We start from the raw sequence: 23987 nt of genomic DNA, 5'->3' as shown, positions 1-23987 counted from the left end.
GAGAGAAAGAACAACTGTGGTAAGACTATATCTATTTCTCTTTAATTTCTTAAAGTAAAATCTAATTTGCATCAGTCAGTGTCAGAAGGCACAATAGCAAATGAGTCACTTAACTTTGTGGCAGCTGTGTGACAATTTGGGCATGCAGTTTGCATGATGCTAACTGATGGTCATCAGCTGGCATTGTTAACTACATTAGCCTTGTAGCTTCAACGTCAAACTAAGCAAGCCAATTTCACATAATTAACCAAACATTTCTTTTACATTGATAAGCAGAAAACTGTAATGTTTTTGTCAAACTGCTTTAACTGCATGGAAAATTTGTGGCCCTCTTAAACACACAAACTGCCATGGTAACACAGAAATGAGAGAGGGCTCATCACAACGCAAAACAGACAGGATGCACTAACTGACCTCCAGACTCTGCTCTTGTGTCTCCATGCTTTGGTCCATCTTGCTCAGGGTGGTCTCCAGTTTCTGAAGATCCTCTTGTAGACTCTCCCCAAGGCCCTCCTCACACTGGAGCTGCTGGCCTCGGCTGAGCTGCTGCTGCATGTCCTTCCTCTTCAGTCGCAGACGCTTGAGCTGTTGCTGTGTGATGGGAAAAATAAAACACAAATCAAATACCCTCAGATCTAAGGGAGGTAAATACACGTATTCTCATGATTCTATGCAACTGATATGAGATGGTGATACCTGGTGAATGAGCAGCAGTTGCTGGGCTTCTCTCGCAGACTCAGAGTTGAGAATTTTTGTTACTTCTGCCTGCAACTCCTGCTGCCCCTGCATTAGCTCATCCAGGGTGTTCCTCACCTCTTCCTGGAACTGAACACAGTCTCCAACCACCAGTACCACTTTCTCAGACTATATGTATACACAAACAAACACATACACGCACCAATTATTACTGAATATCTATTGAAACAAATAAATACCTCAAAAAATACTATACAAATCCTGAGTGTGGCTGTGAATTTTCAGCCTCAATTATTGACAAGAAACATTTACATGATAAATAATTTATTAAGCGTTCGAAGGAACTACTCTAATAGCGAGAACTCATCTCTCTTGCTGGGTATTACCTCAGAGAGGGAGGTAAGCAAGCTCTTGAAGTCAGTCGAGAGTTTGCTGAGGGCAGCTGCCTGCCTTTGAGCATCACTCTCAGTGCAGATCTCTATGAGCACAGCCAGGCGAGACTTCAGCCAGCCCATGTTCCCTTCCTGCAACTCGGCATCATTCCTCAGGCTCTGTACAACAGTAGAGGGTTAAAGAGATCTTCTGTACTTACACAAATACAGTGTTCACATTCTGCTCTCTTTTTCTTACCTCTATGGTGGATTTGACCTGGATAAATTTGCTGGGGTCACCAGCTCGGTTTCGCAAAAGCCTGAGTTGGCTTTCCTTTGAAGTTAACCATGCAGACAGTTCAGAGAATCTGTAATAACAGGAAAAGCAATACTAAAATCAAAATACATCACTCAACAGCAATAAAAGGCTCTGTTAGCTTACTGTACACTTCACACACAATATTAGTATGAGCATGTGTTATAAAATATTATTTTATACACAATATTTGTACTCATAACTGCATGTCTTGCAAAGACTGCATGACATACTATAAAGTGATGAATGAAAAAGTAAAATTCAATTTAAAGACTTATTTCATGACCATGGACTCAGACTTGGAGGTGCTGATCCGCATACCAACCGCTTTTCCATGCCCAGAAAAGGATGGCATGCCCACTCCAGGTAAGGGGAAAGGACCTGCCCCAGGTGGAGGAGTTTAAGTATCTTGGGGTCTTGTTCACGAGTGATGGGAAGAGGGATCGTGAGATCGGCCGTAGGCTGGGACAGGCGGCAGCAGTAATGCGGTCACTGTACCGGACTGTAGTGGTGAAGAGGGAGTTGAGCCAAAAGGCGAAGCTCTCTGTTTACCGGTCGATCTACATCCCAACCCTCACCTATGGTCATGAGCTGTGGGTGATGACCGAAAGAACGAGATCGCGAATACAAGCGGCGGAAATGAGCTTTCTTCGTCGGGTGGCGGGCTACACGCTCTGCGATAGAGTGAGGAGCTCGGTCATCCGGAAGGAGCTCAGAGTAGAGCCGCTACTCCTCCGCATTGAGAGGAGCCAGTTGAGGTGGTTCGGGCATCTGATCCGGATGCCCCCTGGACGCCTCCCGGTGGGGGTGTTCCAGGCACGGCCTACCGGGACAAGACCCCGGGGTCGCCCTAGGACCCGCTGGAGGGATTATGTCTTCAAGTTGGCCTGGGAGCGGCTTGGGGTCCCTGGGAATGAGCTGGAGGAAGTTGCGGGGGACAGGGTCATCTGGGATTCTCTGCTCTCCCAACTGCTACCGTGACCCTGTTTGGACTAGCGGGCAACGACGATGATGATGATGATGATGACTTATTTCATGTAGCAGATGTAAAGAAAATAATTACCTGGTGTTAAACTCTTTCCACTTGTCTGGGTGCTGCATGAGTTTCTGGTGAGTACTCTCTATGTCATCTTTAACCTCAGTAAAGGCAGCTCTGGCATTTTCCAGGGTTTGGTGGGCCTGCTCACTCTCTGGAAGCTTCAGACAGAGCTCCTCCATGTGCTGCAACCTCTTCTCGCACAGCATCTGAGGGCCCTTCTCTCTAAAAAAGGCCTGCACACAGACAAGCAACATGAATATCAACCAAACCACCACTAAACACTGAAGCCGCACCAAAAATGCAGACTTCTTTAAGTCCTTTAGAAATAAGTTACCCATGTGTTGTGCACAGACATTAATCAATCAAATTGCAGGATATATGACTTTTAAGAGTGACTCACCCTGTGCTCTTTGACCAGTCTCTCGCTACCCATGCCTGGCAGGCTGCGATTCTCTCGGGCCAATTCAGCCTGGCACTCCTGCAGAGATGTCATCAGACGACTGCGCTCCAACTCCACCTTCAGATTCAGCAGATGGTAAGGAATCTCTGTCTGTACATCCTGAGGACAGAAAAAATGGTCATTAGATGAGGGCCCATCTTGACCATTTCATAGTACAGTTCCATTTGCATACTTCCTTGATTGATTCTACTCTAATAATTCATGACAATTATACAACGCTTTTCACCCAAAGATGCTTATAGATTACAGTTTGGACGCCTGCGAGCAGAGAGGTGCAGCAAAGGGCTATAAATGAAAACAGGGTTGAAAGTTTCAGCAGCAGGCTGAGAAAGAGATGGTAGGATTTTGGCAATATGGCACAGGTGAAAAAAAAGAGGTTTTAACAAGGGAGCTGACATGAGAATGTGAGATTAAGGCCCTTCGTTCCTACCACTTAGCCCTTAGCCCTCTGTTTTGCACGTTCATGTCTAGGGTAAGGGTGTCCCAATTTTTGTTGAGATAGAAGAGTAGAGCGAAGTGTTGGGGCTACATGGCCCTCCAAACGGAGGTCTTTCAGAGGCACACTCCAAACTGAGTGTTATGAGAACAAACTAAAAAATACAGCAAGATGAGCGACCAAACAAACCCACAAATATTAGTCTCTACAAAATTACGAGAACCATTGTATTATCTTAATTTAATGCAGTTTCAATGTATTATGGTTCCTTTATAACAAGCATAAAAAATGCTAATGTCTGTTCCACTTTAAATAGTCCAGCAGTGTTGATGCCTGAAGTGCCAGAATATAACTGCTGCACCATTTAAGGTGGAACAAGAAAATTTGAACAAGAATCTGGTAAACAGCAGACTTCAGCTTCACATCACCAAAGAATTAGTTGTGGGCGATAATAATTGTCTTATACCCCCTCTTCGAAAGCATACGATGCCCTAAATGTAACTAAAGCCCAGCAGTGAGGTTGCTGAACTTTTCCCTTCTCTGTTCATCACTAAAGACAGGCCAGGTCACCAGGGCACTGCTAGTAGCCTGTTTCTTTTTTTAATTTGAGGGTTGTCCCATTTGGTAGGGCAAGATTTCAACCACTACCCCAGTTCCAAGGGGTTGGGGTGACACTTGAACACAAGGGTTAGGGATAAAAAGAAGAAATGGGACTGGGCCTAAGTGTAGAATCAAAGATGGCACCCAGATTTCAGACAAAAGAGACAAAATAACATCATCAACTGAAAGAGTAAGAGAAAGAGTTCTATTGAGAGTAGATTTAGAACCAATGTTCAGTCTTATCACTGTTTAGCATTAGTGAGCTGTGCTTCATCCAGTGTCTAATTTCTGAGAGGCATAAATCTAGGCTACCAAGAGGAGGTTCTCTAATTTAGTTTGTCTAAAGATAAATCTGCGTGGTGTCCACTTAACAATGAAAGTTGTTTTACTCTAAAAATACTCTAAATTGCTTGACCTCTACAAATATGTCTAGTGGAAAAATACTGACCTATTTACACAACATTAAATGTCTGAGACAAAATACCTAAAAACATAGCAACAAATAGGCTAATTCTTTTGAACGGTGATAAATGTTACAGAGCTGGCATGTTGAAAGAGTCACCTGACCTTCCACTGTTTGTGCAGTTTCCTGACTGTTTCCTGTAGATTCTGCTGTTCCTGCTCAGGCAAAATGTCAGTGAGCTCATCACAGGCCTTCAGAAATGCATTAAGGACTCGCTGATCAAGCTGCCCAAAGAACTCCTGCAGAAATGTAAATAAACAAAAAAAGACCCCATGTTCAATATGTTTATCCATAGGGACCTACTGCACATATTGGAGAATGAACACTGTTCTTGGCCTACTTTAAGTGAGTTAGAATAGATTGTTGAAGGTTTCATCTTACAGTGTGCTTTTTGAGCAGGTCCTCTGGGTTTCCTCTCTCTGTCATAGAGCTTCTGGCTATTTTAAGAACCTTCTCCAGCTCTGCGCGAGACTCCTCAAACCGCTTCAGCAGGCTGCTGTTGGCCTCTACGTGCTTCTTCCAATCAGTGGTCTCTTTTACCATCGCCTTTAGGTGCATGAATACATATAGTTACATACAGTACATACATTATTCATACAGTCACATAAGTGCTGTATTAGGTTGGAGTATCTAATAAAGCAATATACATGGTCCACATGTTTTATTAATGACAACGGCTACCCTCGGCCCTTTATCCTAAGAAAGATCAGCTCACTTGTGAGGAAGCCTGAAGTTCTGCCACTCTCTTCTGCAGCAGAGATGTGTCCAGGTGTCTCAAGGTTTTACTGCTCTCCAGTGCCTTCATTATGATCTGATGGTTTTTGTCAATCACTGTAAGACACTTTTTACAGCTTTGCTGGTATGTTACAAGCTCCTGTACAGAAAACAGCAAGAGATAGAGAGAACATTGGTGACAAATGTGATTTCAAAACCTAAATATGACGCAAATATGACGCATAATTCATACAGTCATATGCAAAAGTTTCGGTGCTCCTGCTCAAATAAAATTTTTGTTGATTTTCTAAATGACACATATCATATATCATGACACATATCATATATAAGCACATATCCTCTACAAAGAAGGTGAGGTCATATCTTACACACAACGAATAGAAATTGTGCTCTGTGAAGAATTTATTATTTAAGGTTTGTGCCCTGCAGAGAAGGTTTTAACTTATTTTCACATAGAAAATCAACAAAACATTTGACTAAGGGTGTTCAAACCTTTGCATACAAATGTATTATCACTGAATTTCCTGTAAATATGACTTATCTTCACACAACAGCACTAATGTTTGTCAAATCTGATTATTTGCCTGAACGTAATACAGATCTGATTTCTTAATATAAAATCACAATCTGATCTTTTCCTATCAGATTTGAGCCACTTTCATATGTGATCTTGGGCTATGTTTATGTCTCTTCTATTTTTTTGGTACAGAAACATCAGCATATATGTTTATCAGCCTCAGCAGAGCGAAAGTATGACAAATGTCGAGTTGGCCTGACGTAAAAGTTGCATGAATTCCGATCTGGCTGTTCAGACTAAGTTGCATTGCCGCAGATCAGATTCAATGTGTTTACTGCTGTTCACACAGCCACACAAATGACACATCTGTGTCACATATGAGGAAAAGATCGGATTTGGGCCACATTTACCTGCTGTGTAAACGTAGCCTTAGATCAGACACATATCTAACATGAGGCCATACACAGGTGTGGAAAATGTACAGAGAAATGTACTTAAGTGAAAGTGTGAGCATTTTGTCAAACTCTTACTCTGTGAAATAAAGCTTTACCCAACCAAAACACATGAGACTGACTTGTGTTAATCCTTTTCAACAAACATTTAAGGGCTGGTTTCCCAGGCAGGCATTAAGTCTGGCCCTAGAGTACACAGGAATTTGAAAAGAGATTTTCCTTTCAAATAAAGCACAGTCCATGATGTGTCATCTAGACTCGTTACAGTCCTAGTTATTCCTTGTCCAGGAAGCCAGACCTAAATGTTCAAGTAAAACAAGTGAAGTGAGGTCAAAATTCATGTGTTTTTTTTCTTGTTTTTTTTTACATGGGCTGTATTAGCAGTGGTTTACTTAATATGTTTAATGATATATGAGCATGTGGGTCTGTTTTTAGGATGGACAGAGATGTATTCACAGATTTGTTGCTTATGAAACAAATATAAAGTGAGATCAGATTTGAGCAAAAACTCAGTATCTTCATGCTTTTTATACTATTACCAGTTCTAACTCATGACCTCAGTCACCTGACACTTCTGCTTGAAGTCTCCTGGAGTCTCAGAGTCTCGTGCGCTGGTGATGCGGCTGGCCTTCTCCAGAGACTGATAGAACCCAGTGATGTGCTTCTCCATCTCTTCCAAAGGAGGCAGCAAGGCCTGGGAATCCCTCAGCAGAGGCAAGGCCTTCTCCCTTATCTGACACACATTGAGGTCATTCAAGTCATGTTAATGAAAAGAATGAAAAGTGACACTCGTCTCTTTGATGCGGCAGAGCAAGACAGACACAGACAGAGACAGGCACCTTGCTAAGCTCCTCTTTGATGGTTGCCATGGCACCCAGCATCTGTGTGATCTCCTCCTGAGGAGTGTCTTTGGTCAGCTGCTGGGCGTTGCGTGTCGCTGTCTTATACACTGCCTCCATTGCGGGCACTTTGTGCTTGATGTCCTGATGATGATTTCATGAAAGGCAGAATGGAAATTCAAATTAAATGTTATTTTAAATAAACTGCTTTTAAAACTGACTGAACAACTCTTAGATTATATTTTACCTCAATATCTTGAAGAAATGTCCTTATGTTCAAAAAGGACACTTGGACTGGAGTATTCATCCTCTCATTGGATGTGTCCAAAAATATCTTTAAAGCTAAGATACCATCCTCATAGTCTTTCCTCAGCTTGTCCACTTCATCTGCTCTTGCATACTGCACGTGGAGAGATAGTATGTTATTTAATCTCATCTTCGGAATCCTTTTAGCAACACCCAAAATACATGAAAGGATTTAAACTTTAAAAGTCACATCTACAGGCAGCGATATGAACAGCATTTTGCAATTTACATTAATTGTTTTTTATTCGTAGTTCAGTGAAACAAGATGAGGAACTCTGTTGTAACTCCAGATTCAAAAGATACTATATATGTATTTGTAAGTAGCAGATGAGCTATTGGGTAACACTTCATTTGAGCTCTGCAACACAACACTGTTATAACCATACCATAAACATGTCATAGCAGATGTCATATGCTGTCATGAGTCATGATAACAAACTAATATAACAAACTGCTACCATAACCAATAATTGTCCTCACAGATGCTATAAAATTTGATGTCATGAAAGCTTATGCCACATGTTAATTTTACTCTATTTAGCCACCATGACATAAAACATTACAGGCCATTAAAATTACAGGTAATGTAAATCAAATGCAAATGTAATTAATTATGTATTCTATATGATGAGTTAACCATGTTGTAGTGTTCGAGTTTTCAGTGATAAATCTTTTATCGCTGACAAAAGATTGATTATCATCCATCCATCCATCCATCCATTTTCTAAGCCGCTTCTCCGTAAGGGTCGCGGGGGGATGCTGGAGCCTATCCCAGCAGTCATCGGGCAGAAGGCAGGATACACCCTGGACAGGTCGCCAGTCCATCGCAGGGGATTGATTATCACTTATGTGATATTCAGTGGTCACTGACCAGACAGTTCACTATATCGTAAATGCTATGTGGATACCAGTGAATGTGTTAACATGTGAACCATTCCAAACACAGCATAACTCACTATGCAATTAATTACATAATTCTGTAAATACATTTAAATAAATGTATTATGTAAATTAAAGGGATTGCAAAATGACAACAACTCACTAAAATGACAAGTTCAATACCACATACATGTTTGACTTTGACAAAAAGCTCTCTCCATCTGCCGTTGAGAAGGAGCAGCTGCTGCTTTAGGTCTCTGGACACAGTCTCATCACAAGTCTCGATCAGGAAGTTCCCTGCATCGTTCATGTCCATGTGCTGCTGTATCCAATGTGGAAGGTTTCGAAAGAATTCCTGCAAGAGACACAATACGGAAAAATTTAATTCCTTAAAAGATCCCCACAGTGTTTAACAAGTTTATTATTATAATTATTGTCATTTGCACTCCATGCCATCCTTGTATAATGAATTATATATATATATATATATATATATATATATATATATATATATATATATATATATATAATGAATTATATATATATATATATATATATATATATATATATATAATGAATTATATATATATATATATATATATATAATAATTAACACTTTCTTTCTTGTATTTTGTTTATAACAGACTACAATAAAACATGGAAATAAGCTAATATACTAGTACTAATATACTAATATACTATAACAACATGACATTTAAACAACCAAATATGTGTATTTGCAGTTAATATTTCCATGTGCATACTTATGCTACTGTTTATTACGCTAACTGCCTAAGAGAAAGCACTGTCAGTTCAGGCTATAATACTCTGATATCATCTCCCAGTTGGGAGGAGTATTAATTTACTGGATGGATGGTCTCATTAATAAAACTTTGGGCTTTCCTCCTACAGCAGGGGTACAGTAAATGTCCTGTAGCTGTGGCAGTGCCGTATAATTTTTGATGCCAGTCCTTTCAGTTGGTAGAGTTCCTAGGCACTCAGGTTGAATGGCACCAAAATGTGCTCACTAAGAATGTTTTTTATAATGGTTTGATAAAAGTTAACCAGGATTTTTGTAAACATTACAAATCTGTATGACCAAGGTTAATCTAAAATTACATGAGATTCAGGCACTGGCCAGAAAAATATATACATGCTAGGCCATGCATTGGTTTGCAGTTTAACATTTAAATATGATAGCAGCATAAATACTACAGTGGTCACAAAATTTTCCACTGACAATAGTGGAAATTTGCAAATTAATCAGCCTCGGGGACATGACAACAGAATGTTTGAATCTAACAGGGTATATCTGAGCCTGTGTTCTTGTTGCACTCACACGTTTGTCACTCTCTGAGTGGTTGAGCATCTGTTCGGCATCCTCCAGCCAGGCCTGCAGGCTGGCCACTGTACTACTGTACTTCTCCCAGTTGGAAATCACCTCCTCTAACATGCTGCGAACGCTGCGCACCTCAACTGACAGGTTCTTCCACTGCGCTGTCGCATCACTTAGAAACTTATTCAACCCCTCACGCTCCTCAGCTGAAAGCACAGACCACCTCATGAACACATTTACCAATAAGGGAGAATAGTCTTCCCAGAGTAGGGGAATAAATAAAATGAAGAGTCATGCAAAAACTGTAACAGAGCATAAGACAGTTACAGCAACAGGGGATTAGAGTTATATCATAGTCAGTTAAAAGTGGTTGTGAGCGTATGTGATTGTCAGATATGGAGAATCAAAGCAAGAGAGTATCAGTACCACTGAGCTGTGAGATTAAACATTAGTGCACAGTCAATCACAGAACAGTGCACACTGAACAGGGTCTAGTAGCAAGTGCCTAAGTGCTTCTAAACATACCTCTCCTGGAGATCTTACAGCCTAGAATATGAGATGAACAATTAGGTCCTCACAAATAAAGACCGTCTTTTTATTTGGCCAAATAGCTCATTCCACACCAATGGAATGATTAATTACTACAGTAGACATTTGCGTATGCAGTTAATTCCTGCAGTAAGTCAGTCTTCTTTAATAGTGTTACGACTAAGGAAAAAAAAGCTGACAGAATGAGGCTGTCATGATGTCTACCACAAGAAGGAAAAAATAGCACCTCTAGAATCACCCTGTGAATGAATTATGAAAAGAAGCATAACTCTACTGCAGTAAGGGCCAATAAAAGTGAGAGGGGTTTACCTGAGCTATCAGATTTCATATAGATGTCTGCAGCTTGTTTAAGGGTCTGAAATGTGGTCTCATACTGCTCAAAGAACTTGTGACCTTCAATGAATGCCTGTAGAGAACAGAGGTACAGTTATGACATGTTAATGATGTGATATGGCACATATCATCAAATGGCACAAAATTGACTCACAATGTAGTTCTGCAGAAGCAGCTCCACAGAGTCCCGCCGGCCATATTTGATGATCCATGATTTGAGCTTGGACTCAGCCAGGATAAGAAACGCCATGAGACGATACTTCATTTCCCAGAATTCCAGTTTAATTAGGTGAACATGAGACGAAGTGCACACAAAATTGAATCTGCGGGATATAATAGTTTAATTAGATGCTACTGAACTGTACCATGTATCGCATGGCTTAATAGTGCTCACAGTAGGGATGTATGAATGCATCTGGCTGAATTCAATGGCACTGATTCTGCAATGTTAAAAATCTAAAACTAACTAAATCTAAAAAAAAATGGCAAAATCTAAACAGCTCTCTTGGCTAAATTTTTACTAGCAGCACAACAGAAAAAAATTAACCAATTTCAAACCTGTAATTGTGCTGCAGCCAATCTGATCCTGATACTCTCCACATCATTTTTGAACATGTTCACTGTTCCTCGATTCATTGCTTAGCAACTCCTCATCTGTCTGCCATTACCTCGGTCAAGCCTATTTTTTTTTTCCAGCAACTTTATGTTCATGTAAAAGCACTATAAATTCGAAGCTCCATCCCATGGGGGATCTGAGACCTGGCACCCTAACAGAGCAGAGGATGCCCATTTTCCAAAGCCAAAGATAAATGATGTCAGTCTGAGTTAAAGAAAAACGTTGCTGCACCAAATGCAATGGTCTGTGACTGATCTTTACATTAGACTGTCTAACATGAGAAATTTTATTAGTTTAGTTTCTAGAATCACTTAGAAACTTGTTTATAGTGGTGATGGCTGTCTAACACCATGGTTACTATGCTACCATCATGATGCTGCACAACTTGCTGTGCTATAAAAAAAAAATTCCCTGACCAAAAACAAAAAAACATTTGTGCCCAGAGGAAAATATGAAATATGAAAATTCTTTGGCCAATACAATACCATTGTACAACCCCAATCCCAATGAGTTTGGGACATTGTGTAAAACATAAATAAAAACAGAATACAATGATTTGCAAATCTTTTACAAACTATATTCAATTGAATACACTACAAAGACAAGATATTTAATGTTCAAACAGATAAACTTGATTGTTTTTTGCAAATATTCATTCATTTTGAATGTGATGTCTGCAACACATTCCAAAGAAGTTGGGACAGGGGCATGTTTACCACTGTGTTACATCACTTTTCCTTTTAACAACACTCATTAAGCGTTTGGGAACTGAGGACACTAATTGTTGAAGCTTTGTAGGAGGAATTCTTTCCCATTCTTGCTTGATGTACAGCTTCAGTTGCTCAACAGTCCGGGGTCTCAGTTGTCATATTTTGTGCTTCCTAATGCACCACACATTTTTAACGGGAGACAGGTCTGGACTACAGGCAGGCCAGTCTAGTACCCGCACTCTTTTACTACGAAGCCACGCTGTTGTAACATGTGCAGAATGTGGCTCGGCATTGTCTTGCTGAAATAAGCAGGACGTCCCTGAAAAAGACGTTCCTTGGATGGCAGCATATGTTGCTCTAAAACCTGTATGTACCTTTCAGCATTAATGGTGCCTTCACAGATGTGCAAGTTACCCATGCCATGGGCACTAACACACCCCCATACCATCAGAGATGCTGGCTTTTGAACTTTGCTCTGATAACAATCTGGAAAGTCCTTTTCCTCTTTGGCCCAGAAAACACGACGTCCATGATTTCCAAAAACAATTTGAAATGTGGACTCGTCAGACCACAGGACACGTTTCCACTTTGCGTCAGTCCATCTCAGATGAGTTTGGGTCCAGAGAAGCCGGCGGCGTTTCTGGGTGGTGTTGATATGTGGCTTTCGCTTTGCATGGCTGAGTTTTAACTTGCACTTGTAGATGGAGCGACGAACTGTGTTCACTGACAATGGTTTTCTAAAGTGTTCCTGAGCCCATGTGATAATATCCATTACAGAATGTTGTGGGTTTTTAATGCAGCGCCGCCTGAGGGATTGAAGGTCACGGGCATTCAATGTTGGTTTTCTGCCTTGCCACTTGCAGAGATTTCTCCAGATTCTCTGAATCTTTTGATGATATTATGGACTGTAGATGATGAAATCCCTAAATTCCTTGCAATTGCACATGGAGAAACATTGTTCTTAAACTGTTGGACTATTTGCTCATGCAGTTGTTCACAAAGTGGTGAACCTCGCCCCATCCTTGATTGTGAATGACTGAGCCTTTCAGGGATGCTCCCTTTATGCCCAATCATGACACTCACCTGTTTCCAATTAACCTGTTCACCTGTGGAACGTTCCAAACAGGTGTTTTTTGAGCATTCCTCAACTTTCCCAGTCTTTTGTTGCCCCTGTCCCAACTTCTTTGGAATGTGTTGCAGGCATTAAATTCAAAATGAATGAATATTTGCAAAAAACAATAAAGTTTATCCGTTTGAACATTAATATCTTGTCTTTGTAGTGTATTCAATTGAATATAGATTGAAAAGTATTTGCAAATCATTGTATTCTGTTTTTATTTATGTTTTACACAACGTCCCAACTTCATTGGAATTGGGGTTGTACCATATCATATAAAAAATTATGATAACTGTCAATATCAGCTGGCATACTTTTGTATACTATTGCATACTGATTTACAATTTACTATATTTTTATATATATATTTATATATATTTATATATATTTTATACTCAAATAGCTTTAGTTAGAAGTGATTCATTAACATATGACTGGCAGTTGTCAATCATCACATTTCTTAAATCAACAGCAAAAATAAACAGTCCTAAACAATATTAATATTATAGCACTGGGAGCTGTATCACCTAGAATTCTTTGGTTACTGTTAATAATCTCTTATTATTATATTTTTTTTATCAGTTAACTCTCCATAAAAAAGTTTAGATACCGATAAAACTGCAGCTCTTCAGTACCATCTGGCAGATATACTGGTCATGCTCTAGTGTGCCATTATTTTTGGCCAAAATAAAATTCTTGGTTTGCTGCTGGGATAGGCTCCAGCACCCCCCCGCGACCCTGACGGAGAAGCGGCTTAGAATATGGATGGATGGATGGATGGATGGATGGATGGATGTTTTCAAACATAAACATCTGTTACTATTTTTTTTCTAGTTACATTTATTTATGCAAAATAATTCTTGTGCCAAATCATACCAAAATAATAATAATAATAATTAAACTGTGAATAAATTTCATTTCAAAGATTTCATGTTGTACTGAAGTGCTTCCCAAACAAATCAATTCTAATTTAATCAAACTGTTGTGATTTACGCACCCCTGCTGTTGCTGCAGAAGATTAAAACCCACCTTTCTGCCATGTCTTGGAGTTGTTCAGCTGGGACAGGGACACCGTTTACTGCTCTGTCTCTGTGAATCTGCTGGAATGTTTGTCTGTGCCCTTCCAAATTTGTTAGAACCTCCTGCAGAAGTGAGAAAGGCCACATCAGCACTTGTCCAACCTTGTGAATCAAATAGGAAAACAGTAGATAAAACAAGCGACATTTCCAGAACAAAATACCTTGTGCTGCTCCAGCTTTCTGTGGATGATGTTGGCTGTCTCCTCATGGGCCTGTTGAATTGGGATATCTTCTCTGAGAGCAAGCTCTGCACGATGCAGCCAGGCTCCAATCACTCCTAGTGGACCTGGTAATGACTTATCCAGATGGATATGCCAGTCCAAAAGCTACAAAATAAGAACAAGTCTGTTTTTAACAAAGCATTCAAAAAGCCCTCTTCTATTTGACAAGTGCCTTCTCCACATGATTGCACTCTGTTGGCTGGTTGATAGGGTGAGTTCAGTGGAGCCATGTGTTCCTCTAGACAAAACCCCCTCTGTGCCTGCTATCCTTCCACATTAATGAACTCAGAGTGAATGGTCTCCGCTCGCTCCACTTCACACTTCACCTCGTAACAGGCAATGATGGCTCACCCACTCAGCAACAACCAACAAAACCATTCAGAAATTATATGGATGGAAAAAATTAGCCACTGGCTACTGGATCGTTTGATCAAAAAGACACATTAACAGGAGAAGAAACAGAATCCTCAGACTCCTCCCTTGTCACTTCAGAGTGTTTGTGTGCCCTTAAACAAATGATATCATGGGAGGTGCGTACCCTGACAGACACATGATCCCAGGCCTGCTTCACCACCGCCTGATCCACAGAGAGTTTACCATCCTTGTGCACAGGCTGCAGCAGTGACTCCACCTGTTTCTTCCTCATCTCATACTGCACACGGAAGCTCTTAAAGCCCTGTGAAACAAAGCAACAGAAATAAGCATTTTTACTCTGTTACTAGTGCTGAGAAGGTTTTCTGGAAGATTTTGGCATTCACCAATGTTTTCTTTTTTGGACTTTGTTCTTAGGTAACACAGTCTACACACACTCAAGAGCACAAATGTGTGAACAATTGAGGGTGACAGTTTTGGTGGTCTACCAGGTCTTGCAAGGTTGTTGCAAGTTTTCCATTTACATTTTTAATAATTTAAATACACCAAGCAGACACTCAAGTATTCAGTGACAAGAACTCCAGTTTTGGAAACTCAGATGTTTTCTACTTACTTTCCTTTGACTGTCTTCTTCCTTATACTACAAAGACAACATATGTTGAAAATATATTTTCAATTTAATAAAAAACATGTTCCAAAAAAGTTGGGATGGGGGCATGTTTGCCACTGTGTTTCATCATCTCTTCTTTTGACAACACTCTGTGTTTGGGAACTGAGGAGACCAATTGTAGTTTTGAAAGTGAAATGTTTTCCTATTCTTGTTTGATACAGGAATTCAGCTGCTCATCAGTTCAGGAACTCATTTGTCATATTTTTCATTTCATAATGCAAATATTTTCAGTGGTGACAGGTCTGGACAGCAGGCAGGCTGGTTTAGCACCAGGACTCTTTTAATACAGAGCAATGCTGTTGTAATACATGCAGAATGTGGATTGTGTCACGATTGGCCCCTCCCAGTCCTGTCCATGTGCTTTTGTTTACCTTCATGCCCCTTGTTTCCAGACCCTGCCCTTGATTGTTTTCACCTGTTACCCTCTTGTTAACCACCTGTGTCTCGTTACCTGTCCCTGTATTTAAGCCCTGTGTTTTCCCTAGTCTTCGTACTGTTTGATGAACTGTTTGAAGTATTCTCATGTGTTTTGTTTATCCTGTGTTTTGTTATGTCTGTTCCCCGTTCTCTACGTGTTGGCTCTGTGACCCTGGATTGTCTTGACCCTGATTTTGGATTTGCCCATAATAAATCTCGTTTATCTCCACAAATGTGTCCGCCTCCTCATCGCTCCCAAACCTTACAGATTGACATTGTCTTGCTGAAATAAGCAAGGCCTTCCCTGAAAAAGACGTTGTCTGGATGGCAGCATATGTTGCCAAAATATGTATATATCATTCAGGATTAATGTTGAACTGTGCACTGTTAACAAGCTGAGTAGTCTTTAGCCCAGAGGACACAGTGTCCATGATCTCCAGAAAGAATTTCAAATTTTGATTCGTTGGATGATAGGACACTTCTCCATTTCCCCTCAGTCCATTCTAAATGAGCTCAGGCCCAGAGAAGGTGGCAGTGCTTCTGGGTCATGTTTATACATTGTTTCTTCTTTGCATTTTAAAGTTTTAACTTGCATTTGTGGATGCAGCGACAAACTGTGTTCACAGACAGTGGTTTTCAGAAGTGTTCCTGAGCCCATCTAGTGATTTCCACTAAAGAATCATTCTGTTTTTAATGCAGTGCTGCCTGAGGGCCCAAAGATCATGGCCAGCGCTGTTTTTCGGCCTTGTCCCCTGCATACAGAGATTTCTCAAGATTCTCTGTACATGTGGTGAACCTCTCCTCATCTTAACTGCTGAAAGATTCAGCCTCTCTGGGATGCCAAATCATGTTACTCACCCATTGCCAATCAACCACCAGGTGTTTTTTTTTTTGGGTTTTTTTTGTTTTTTTTACATTACAGCATTAGACAACTTTACCGGCCTTTTCCACAGTCCCAACTTTTTTGGAATGTGCTGTTTGCATCAAATTGAAAATGGGCATATATGTATCAAAAAACAAAAAAATCTTTCGACATTTCATATGTCTTTGGAATATTTTTAATGAAATATATGGTTTAAATGATTTGCACATCATTACATTTTATATTTAAATAAATACATTTTATATATATATATATATATATATATACATATATATATATATATATATATATATATATATATATATATATATATATATATATGTGTGTGTGTGTGTGTGTGTGTGTTTGTGTGTGTGTGTGTGTATATATATATATATATATATATACATACACACACACACACACACACACACACACACACATACTGTCTCCAAGCAGTATTCAACCCCTTGCAGATTTTGCAGGTTTACACAGAGGACTTTGACGTAGACTGTTTCAAGGTTCTCTGGTCTGATGACACCAAGATCGAGGTCTTTGGTGCCAACCACCCCCGGGTGTTTGGCAAGAGGATGGCACTGCATACGACCCCAAGAATACCATCCCTACGGTCAAGCATGGTGGTGGCAGCATCGTACTGTGAGGCTGCTTCTCTGCCAAGGGGCCTGTCCATCTGGTCCGCATCCACGGAAAGATGGATAGCACAGCCTACCTGGAGACTTTGGCCAAAAACTTCCACTCCTCCATCAAGGATCTTAAGATGGGTCATCATTTCAACAGGACAACGAACCCAAGCACACGGCCAAGAAAACCAAGGCCTGGTTTAAGAAGGAAAAGATCAAGGTGTTGCAGTGGCCTAGTCAGTCTCCTGACTTTAACCCAATTGAAAACTTGTGGAAGGAGTTCAACATCAAAGTCCACAAGAGATGCCCAAAGAACCTAGACAACCTGGAGAAGATCTGTATGGAGGAGTGGGCCAAAATTACTCCAGAAACCTGTGCCGGCCTGTCTTATAAAAAATTATTAATAGCTGTAATTGCAAACAAGGGTTATTCCACAAAAAAATAAAACTAGGGGTTGAATAATAATTGATCCTAAATTTTTATGTTTAAAATGTATTGGAATTTAATTGAGCGCCTTATATTTTTTGTTTTTAATATTTAGGCATCTGTTAATAAATGCTACTCTTGTTTAAAGTCTGAAGGCTCTAAATCGGCAGGGGGTTGAATACTACTTTGAGGCACTGTATTTACAGTGGTAAACATGCCCCTGTCCCAACTTTCTGGAACATGTTGCTGGGATCAAATTCAAAATGGGCATATATTTTTTTAAATATATAAAAAATTCTTAACTTTGAAGCTTTGATAGGTTGTTTTTGTACTATTCACAATTAAATATAGGGTTGGCCCACTCTATGCAGCTTTCACAGCCTCCACTCTTCTGAGAAGGCTTTTCCTTAAGATTTTGGAGTGTGTTCATTGGAGTTTTTGTCCATTAAATCCAAGACCACTTGTGAGGTCAAACAATGATATTGGATGAGAAGGTCTTGCTAGTAGTCATTGTTTCAATTCAGCCCATGGTGTTGCAGTCAGGACTATGTGCAAGACACTGTAGTTCCTCCATACCAAACCTGTCCAGAGGCAGTTCAGAACTCTATGTGGTACGTGCTTCAGCACTCAGTAGCCCTATCTGTGAGTTTACATGGTCTACTGCATTATGGTTGACCTGTCATTGTTCCAAGACACTTTCTTTTCACAATAATAGCACTCACAGTTAACTGGGGCAGACCTAGCAGGACAGAAGTTTCACAAGCTGAACTGTGGCAAAAGTGGCATCGTTATTGTCATTGAGTGCTTCAATATGAACCATTCCACTGCCAATATTTGTCTACTGAGACAGGATGTCTACGTGCTTGGTTTTCTACACTTGTTAGCAATGTGTGTGGCTGAAAACCAACAGTAAACAGAACGGGCATCAATATACTTTTGGCCATGTAGTGTGTGTAAAATATATATACACTACATGGATAAAAGTATTGGAATGCAACTCTTAACCACTGAATTCAGGGGTTTCATTCAGTCCCATTACAACAGGTGTATTAAATCAAGCACCTAGGCATGCAGTCTGCCTTTACAAACATTTGTGAAAGAATGAGTCATTCTTAAAAGCTGTTCAAGCATGGCACTGTAATAGGATGCAACAAGTCCTAGGAACCACAGCAACTCAGCTACATCGTTTAAGAACCACAGCAAGACCACGTAAAATTACAAAGCTGGGTCGCCGAGTGCTGAGGAGCATTGTGCATAAAAGTCGTCAAAGCTCTGTTGACTCAATAACCGCAGAGTTCTAAGCCTTCTCTGGCTTTAACATCAGCACAAGAACTGTGTGCCGAGAGCTTCATGGCATAGGTTTCCACGGCTGAGCAACTGAATGCATGCCTTACAACACCAAGCACATTGGCAAACATTGGACGGAGTGGTATAAAGCACGCCACCACTGGACTCTGGAACAGTGAAAACAGATTCTGTGGGCCTTGTTTTTCAGGGATTTGCCTAGGTCCCTTATTTCCAGTAAAGGGAAATCTTAATGCTTCAGTATACCAAGACATCTTGTATGCTTCCAACTTTGTGGGAACAGTTTGGGGGAAGCCCTTTTCTGTTCCTGCATGACTGTGTCCCAGGGCACAAAGCAAAGCCCATAAAGGCATGGTTGAGTCAGTTTGGTGTAAAAGAACTTAACTGGCTGTAAGGGTGAGAAAGTCGCAGACGCGCGCAGAAATCAGCGTGGTTATAATGAATGGCAAGATTATCGATCGACAATAGAACAAAACAAAATCATAATCCCAGTCTGAGCCAAGGTCAAAAAGGTATATATCCAAAACGACAAAGACAGAGGTATCCAAAAAGGGGCGAGGCAAAAAACGAAAGTCAGCAGAGCAATACGAAAGTTCAAACACTAGAAAACAAACGGTACGAAGAAAACGCTCAGTAAGGTTCAGCGGAACAATACTTCGCATTGTAGCAGTGCTATGTCTGGGCTTAAATAGCCCATCTAATTCAATGCAGGTGGAAGTCTTTAATAATCAGGAGACTTAGATCTCCACCAGGAGTGGGGTGGGGAGTATGAAGTCGTGAGACTCCAAACGACTCTGGGAATTGGAGTCCCTGTCTTGCGAGGCTGGATCCGAGCGCGTGACACTAGCCTGCACTGTGCCCTGACCTCAACCCCATCAAACCCTTGGGATGAACTATAACAGAGATTAAGAGCCAGCCCCTCTCATCCAACATCCGTATCTACCTCACAAATACTTTTCTGGATGAACTGGCATTCCTATAGACACACTCCAAAATCTTGTAGAAAGATTCCAGAAGAGTGGAAACCGTTATAGCTGCAAAGTTGGGTTCAACTCCATGTTAATGCCATGGGATGTCATAAAAGCTTCTGTAGGTGTAACGTGTAGATCCCAATGTTTTTGTACATACCTCTAAAGCTAAAAATCTATACTGCAGCGGAATACCAATATCACTATAAAATAATTGACTGTGAGTAATAAAACAAGAGCAGCAGAAACACTACGTGGCCCACCGGTCTGTTGTCTGCTGTGTTACCTGATACTTGTCGGTGAGGTTGCCTTCTGCTCCCTGTGCACGAAGTATATCTCTTTCCAGCTGATCCAGCCAGGCCTTCAGCTCCCGCAAAACCTTCCGTTCTTCCCTCTGGACACATACACATTTACACTTACATTCATACCAACCCCATTACTGACACCTTACTAAACTCTTTATATCAGCTAAGCAAAAAACACAATCAAAACCCACAGCACACTGACAATGAGTCAAAAGGCTTGAACGGGCTAAAAATAGTATTCTTATTACTAGAAAACCTGTCAATTCATTAGACATCTGCAAAATACTGTGTATGAACATTATTCAAGAACATACACATACCTCAAGCATTAGCTCAATATCTTGAGGATCATACTGTCCAGGGGAGCAAAGCACACAGAAAGATGCAAACACAACACAATCAAGATGTTAGCAGAAAGTGAGAAAAAGACAGAGAGAGAAAAGAGAGAAAATGCAGAGAGAGTCCACCACAAACAGCCACTAAGCATGCGAACATGAGGTGACGTCAGCACTTACCTGCAACGTGGGGATAGAGAGGGCAAAAGTTGGAATGGAACGAAGAAGCAGCTACAAATGCACATGACAGGTTAACAGATGCACACGACAGGTAACAGAGAGACAGAGTGAGCATGTGAAGCACGGTATTATGGAGCGTGGGATTGAAGAATGAAGAGCTGTTTCTTTGACTAGCTTCTTCACTGTGACTAGCTTGCAACACATGGTGAACAAGCTCGGCAGCAAATGATTAAGTAACAGCAAGTACTTCCATATTTTTAGCTAGCATGCGAGCATGCAGACATGAGATGACATTTGGTAAGGGACTCTGAGGCAAACCTCCTCTTGCTGTCCATCTGTCTCTGATTGGTGGGGGTCGGGGTAATGCTTAAGGAACTGAGCCACATAGGTCATTATGGACTTCTCATCAGGTTTATTCACATCCACATCTGCAGAAACACAGAGAAGGAGAAACCTCTAAAGTGCCTGATGGTATAAACATAAAAGAGCACAAGATAACTGTAAATTGATAAAGATCAAGCCACATGATCTAAAGAAAGAGATGGCAGATTCATTTATGCAGAAAATGCAGTGTAGTAGGCGTAAAAACCTCTGCCCCTAAAGAATTACAGTATATTTAGCCTGTCCCCAGAGCCAATGGCAGCTCCAGTAATTATGTCAGCCTCTATCTGATCTCCATCCGTGTCGTGCTCTTACAGAGGCATGGCCTATATTTGTGGTCGCTTCTGCTTGTAATGAGACCTATGATGTTCAGTCATAATGCCATGTCTGCTTGTATTATCTTCACTGTGTACAGACACTTCAAAAGTCAGCATGCCTCTAACCCTACACACAAAACCTAGCAAATCTGTTGTGTTACTATATATCTATAAATAAAAATGATAAATAAGATATAAGAGTAAATAAAGAAGAAGCACCTTCAGGATCTAGAAGGCGTGGAATGCCCAGCTCATTCTCTGCCACAGCGAAGGCTTCCTCCAGATTCTCACGGTTGCTTCTTCTCCTCACAAGCTCCATGTCCACCAGGTCTGGGCGAATGGCATATATGACAGAATGAAAGGCCACCCCACTCCGCCAGCTGGGACCAAAGTCTTTCACCTCAATCCCTATGCGCCTGTCAACACATCACAGCATCACTGTTTTGGTGCAGCCTTTGTTTGGCAAAAAATATATTTATTCATTTTTCTCCTTATGTCAAACCCAGTTGATCAGTTTGGTGTCCAAAGACTGCTTCTTTTTAATTTTGTGCTGAGGCCATGAGGCTAGTTTAGCTAACAAGTAAGAAAGCTTAAACACCACTAATTAGCACTGCTAATGCCTAAATCTTTACCTGATGCCACTTGCAAAATGGCCATGACCAAGGCTGGCATGCAGAATTGGCAACAAAAAATATGTGGTCTTACTATGTTGGAGCAGTTAGCAAACTAGCTAACTCATTAACTATAAACAGTAACAACACAAATGTGAACACAGTTATGTCATATGATTATTTACTTGTAGGACTAAAATGCTACATACTGACTTGGGCCAAAAATGATAACTAGACATATAGTTAGATAACTTGAGAAAAATTAATTGGCAAATGCAAGTGCATGTCTGACTGGGACTAAAATGAGCATGTGCTTCAAATGGCATTGAATCAGTGGATAACAGCATGTCATATAATATCAGAAACCACATAATGTCAGTGTCTGAACAAAATTTCATATCATTCTTAACTGTTAAAGAAAGTTAATGTAACAATATTTTATTCCGAGCAGTTCTGGACAATTTCTATTGGTCCATTTACTTTAATCCATATATTACATTTTGTTATAGTTGGCACTGATCAGTCTATTATTTGAGATTAATTTACAATAAACTTGACACAGTTTGAGGCAGGTGTGATGATTTAGGCATATAGTTTACATGATCTGCATTACTGGGGTATAAGCTTCCATTACTTAGCACCGGTCAAAAATTAAAACAGCAAACTTCAGACACCAAACACGTCTTGTTTGATTAACATCATTGAGGGTCATCAAGAAACTGCAAATTTAACTTTCACTTTAATAACAGATTATTGTGTGTAGAGTCTCACCACTGGACACACTTTATAGCTCACTGAATGGTCACACATTTGCTGGTTAAGAGGTACTGTATGCCTCTGCAGTTGTTACATCAACAAGTCTTGCAGTTTAGTAAAAGTACGACATACTTGGCTGCTGTGCATTGCACCCATCTGAGCAAAGCTCTCTTAGCATTGCCCTGGAACTTGGTGACAACTTTTCTCTTCATAGGTGGGCTGCCTGTCTCAGAACTGGCCATGCTGTCAACAGAAGATGCACTATTGGACAGAGCCTGCAGGGCTGGGAGGTTACTTGTCAACTCCTCAATCTGCAACAGGCACCAGAAAACCAGGGAACATTCATTGGTGGATGAAACTGACCAAATTTATTAAATATTAAAGGTATGATCTGTGTGTGTGTGTGTGTGTGTGTCTATATATATATATATATATATATATATATATATATATATATATATATAAATATGTTTGCCAGATTACCTGAAAATAGAGGATAATGGTCCACATTAACCCCAAGACTATGGAAGGCCTTCCATCAGCAATATCAGTGGCATTTATATTGACCAGTTTGATCTGCAAAAAAATAAAATAAAATAATAAATAACAACTATTAATTTTTTCCCCCAATACACTGAATAATGAACATCATAAAGGATGTTTCCCTTTTAACACAAGTCTGAGCAACACCTTTGTCATCATCGGCCATCAGTGACAGTACAAGCAAGCCAGGCAAAAAAAAGCAAAGCTCATTCATTGTTTTTCATATGCCCCACTGAGCCAGATACCAAACAAGCAAACTCTCACTCAGACAAGCTAATTTGTCTTTTGGTTTTCTTCTTCCTTATTTGGAATAAAATATAACAGAAAAATATGAATATGTTTTATATACAGTTAATTTCTAAAGTGCTTGTTGTGGTAAGAATATAAAGGCAGACTATTTTCTGCAATGGCATATTTATTGTACTGCAGCAAACTGATGACACTGAAGCAGAGGGGAGATACATTAGAGAGAAGAATTTCTCTCTATAATCGGCTAAGCGTGAGCAAACGACCATGAGCAAAAGTGAGGTGTAGCTCCTGAGTGTACTGACCGGAGATCCCCTGTACACAGACTGAGAGAAGGCATGCCAGGAGAGAGGGTACAGTAAGAAACAGGCTTAACATTGGATGCCCCAACACACAATAAAGAGGGAGATTTCTTGCACTTCACTTACTTTCTCCATATCCCCTTATGATTGAGTATTAGTGCAAGTAGAATGCAGCTGGGGCTGGGCATAAAGCTGGCTACAAAGTACCAGTCAAAGTCTGGACAGTGGACACAGGTACTCACTAAAAGATGCTCTTTACTGTTACTACTGTCACATTTTA

General features: G+C 40.4%; 1 protein-coding gene across 9 annotated transcripts in view; it reads right to left on the bottom strand.

The window, feature by feature from the left end:
• The window catches only part of syne1b (spectrin repeat containing, nuclear envelope 1b), a 111860-nt gene that overhangs the window by 63344 nt on the left and 24529 nt on the right, over window positions 1-23987 (bottom strand). For 8 of the 9 annotated variants that reach the window (XM_037541788.1, XM_017699888.2, XM_017699890.2 and 5 more), the window contains 25 exons: window positions 23100-23192; window positions 22749-22927; window positions 21469-21665; window positions 20870-20979; window positions 20357-20389; window positions 20018-20125; window positions 14609-14746; window positions 14011-14175; window positions 13800-13912; window positions 10482-10650; window positions 10304-10400; window positions 9449-9651; window positions 8300-8464; window positions 7172-7324; window positions 6925-7068; window positions 6651-6818; window positions 5097-5255; window positions 4763-4927; window positions 4486-4620; window positions 2823-2981; window positions 2447-2655; window positions 1327-1435; window positions 1083-1247; window positions 697-864; window positions 415-591 (listed from right to left, as the gene is read on the bottom strand). In XM_037541788.1, coding sequence (XP_037397685.1) covers window positions 415-591; window positions 697-864; window positions 1083-1247; window positions 1327-1435; window positions 2447-2655; window positions 2823-2981; window positions 4486-4620; window positions 4763-4927; window positions 5097-5255; window positions 6651-6818; window positions 6925-7068; window positions 7172-7324; window positions 8300-8464; window positions 9449-9651; window positions 10304-10400; window positions 10482-10650; window positions 13800-13912; window positions 14011-14175; window positions 14609-14746; window positions 20018-20125; window positions 20357-20389; window positions 20870-20979; window positions 21469-21665; window positions 22749-22927; window positions 23100-23192 — 3681 coding nt within the window. The remainder of the gene's footprint in view (window positions 1-414; window positions 592-696; window positions 865-1082; window positions 1248-1326; window positions 1436-2446; window positions 2656-2822; window positions 2982-4485; window positions 4621-4762; window positions 4928-5096; window positions 5256-6650; window positions 6819-6924; window positions 7069-7171; window positions 7325-8299; window positions 8465-9448; window positions 9652-10303; window positions 10401-10481; window positions 10651-13799; window positions 13913-14010; window positions 14176-14608; window positions 14747-20017; window positions 20126-20356; window positions 20390-20869; window positions 20980-21468; window positions 21666-22748; window positions 22928-23099; window positions 23193-23987) is intronic. The other variant, XM_037541789.1, reaches the window with a different exon arrangement.

The sequence above is a fragment of the Pygocentrus nattereri genome, chromosome 10, assembly GCF_015220715.1.
Source record: "Pygocentrus nattereri isolate fPygNat1 chromosome 10, fPygNat1.pri, whole genome shotgun sequence".
Classification (NCBI taxonomy): domain Eukaryota; kingdom Metazoa; phylum Chordata; class Actinopteri; order Characiformes; family Serrasalmidae; genus Pygocentrus; species Pygocentrus nattereri.
Note: the sequence above shows the minus strand (reverse complement) of the source record. Positions and strands in the feature narration are given on the sequence as shown.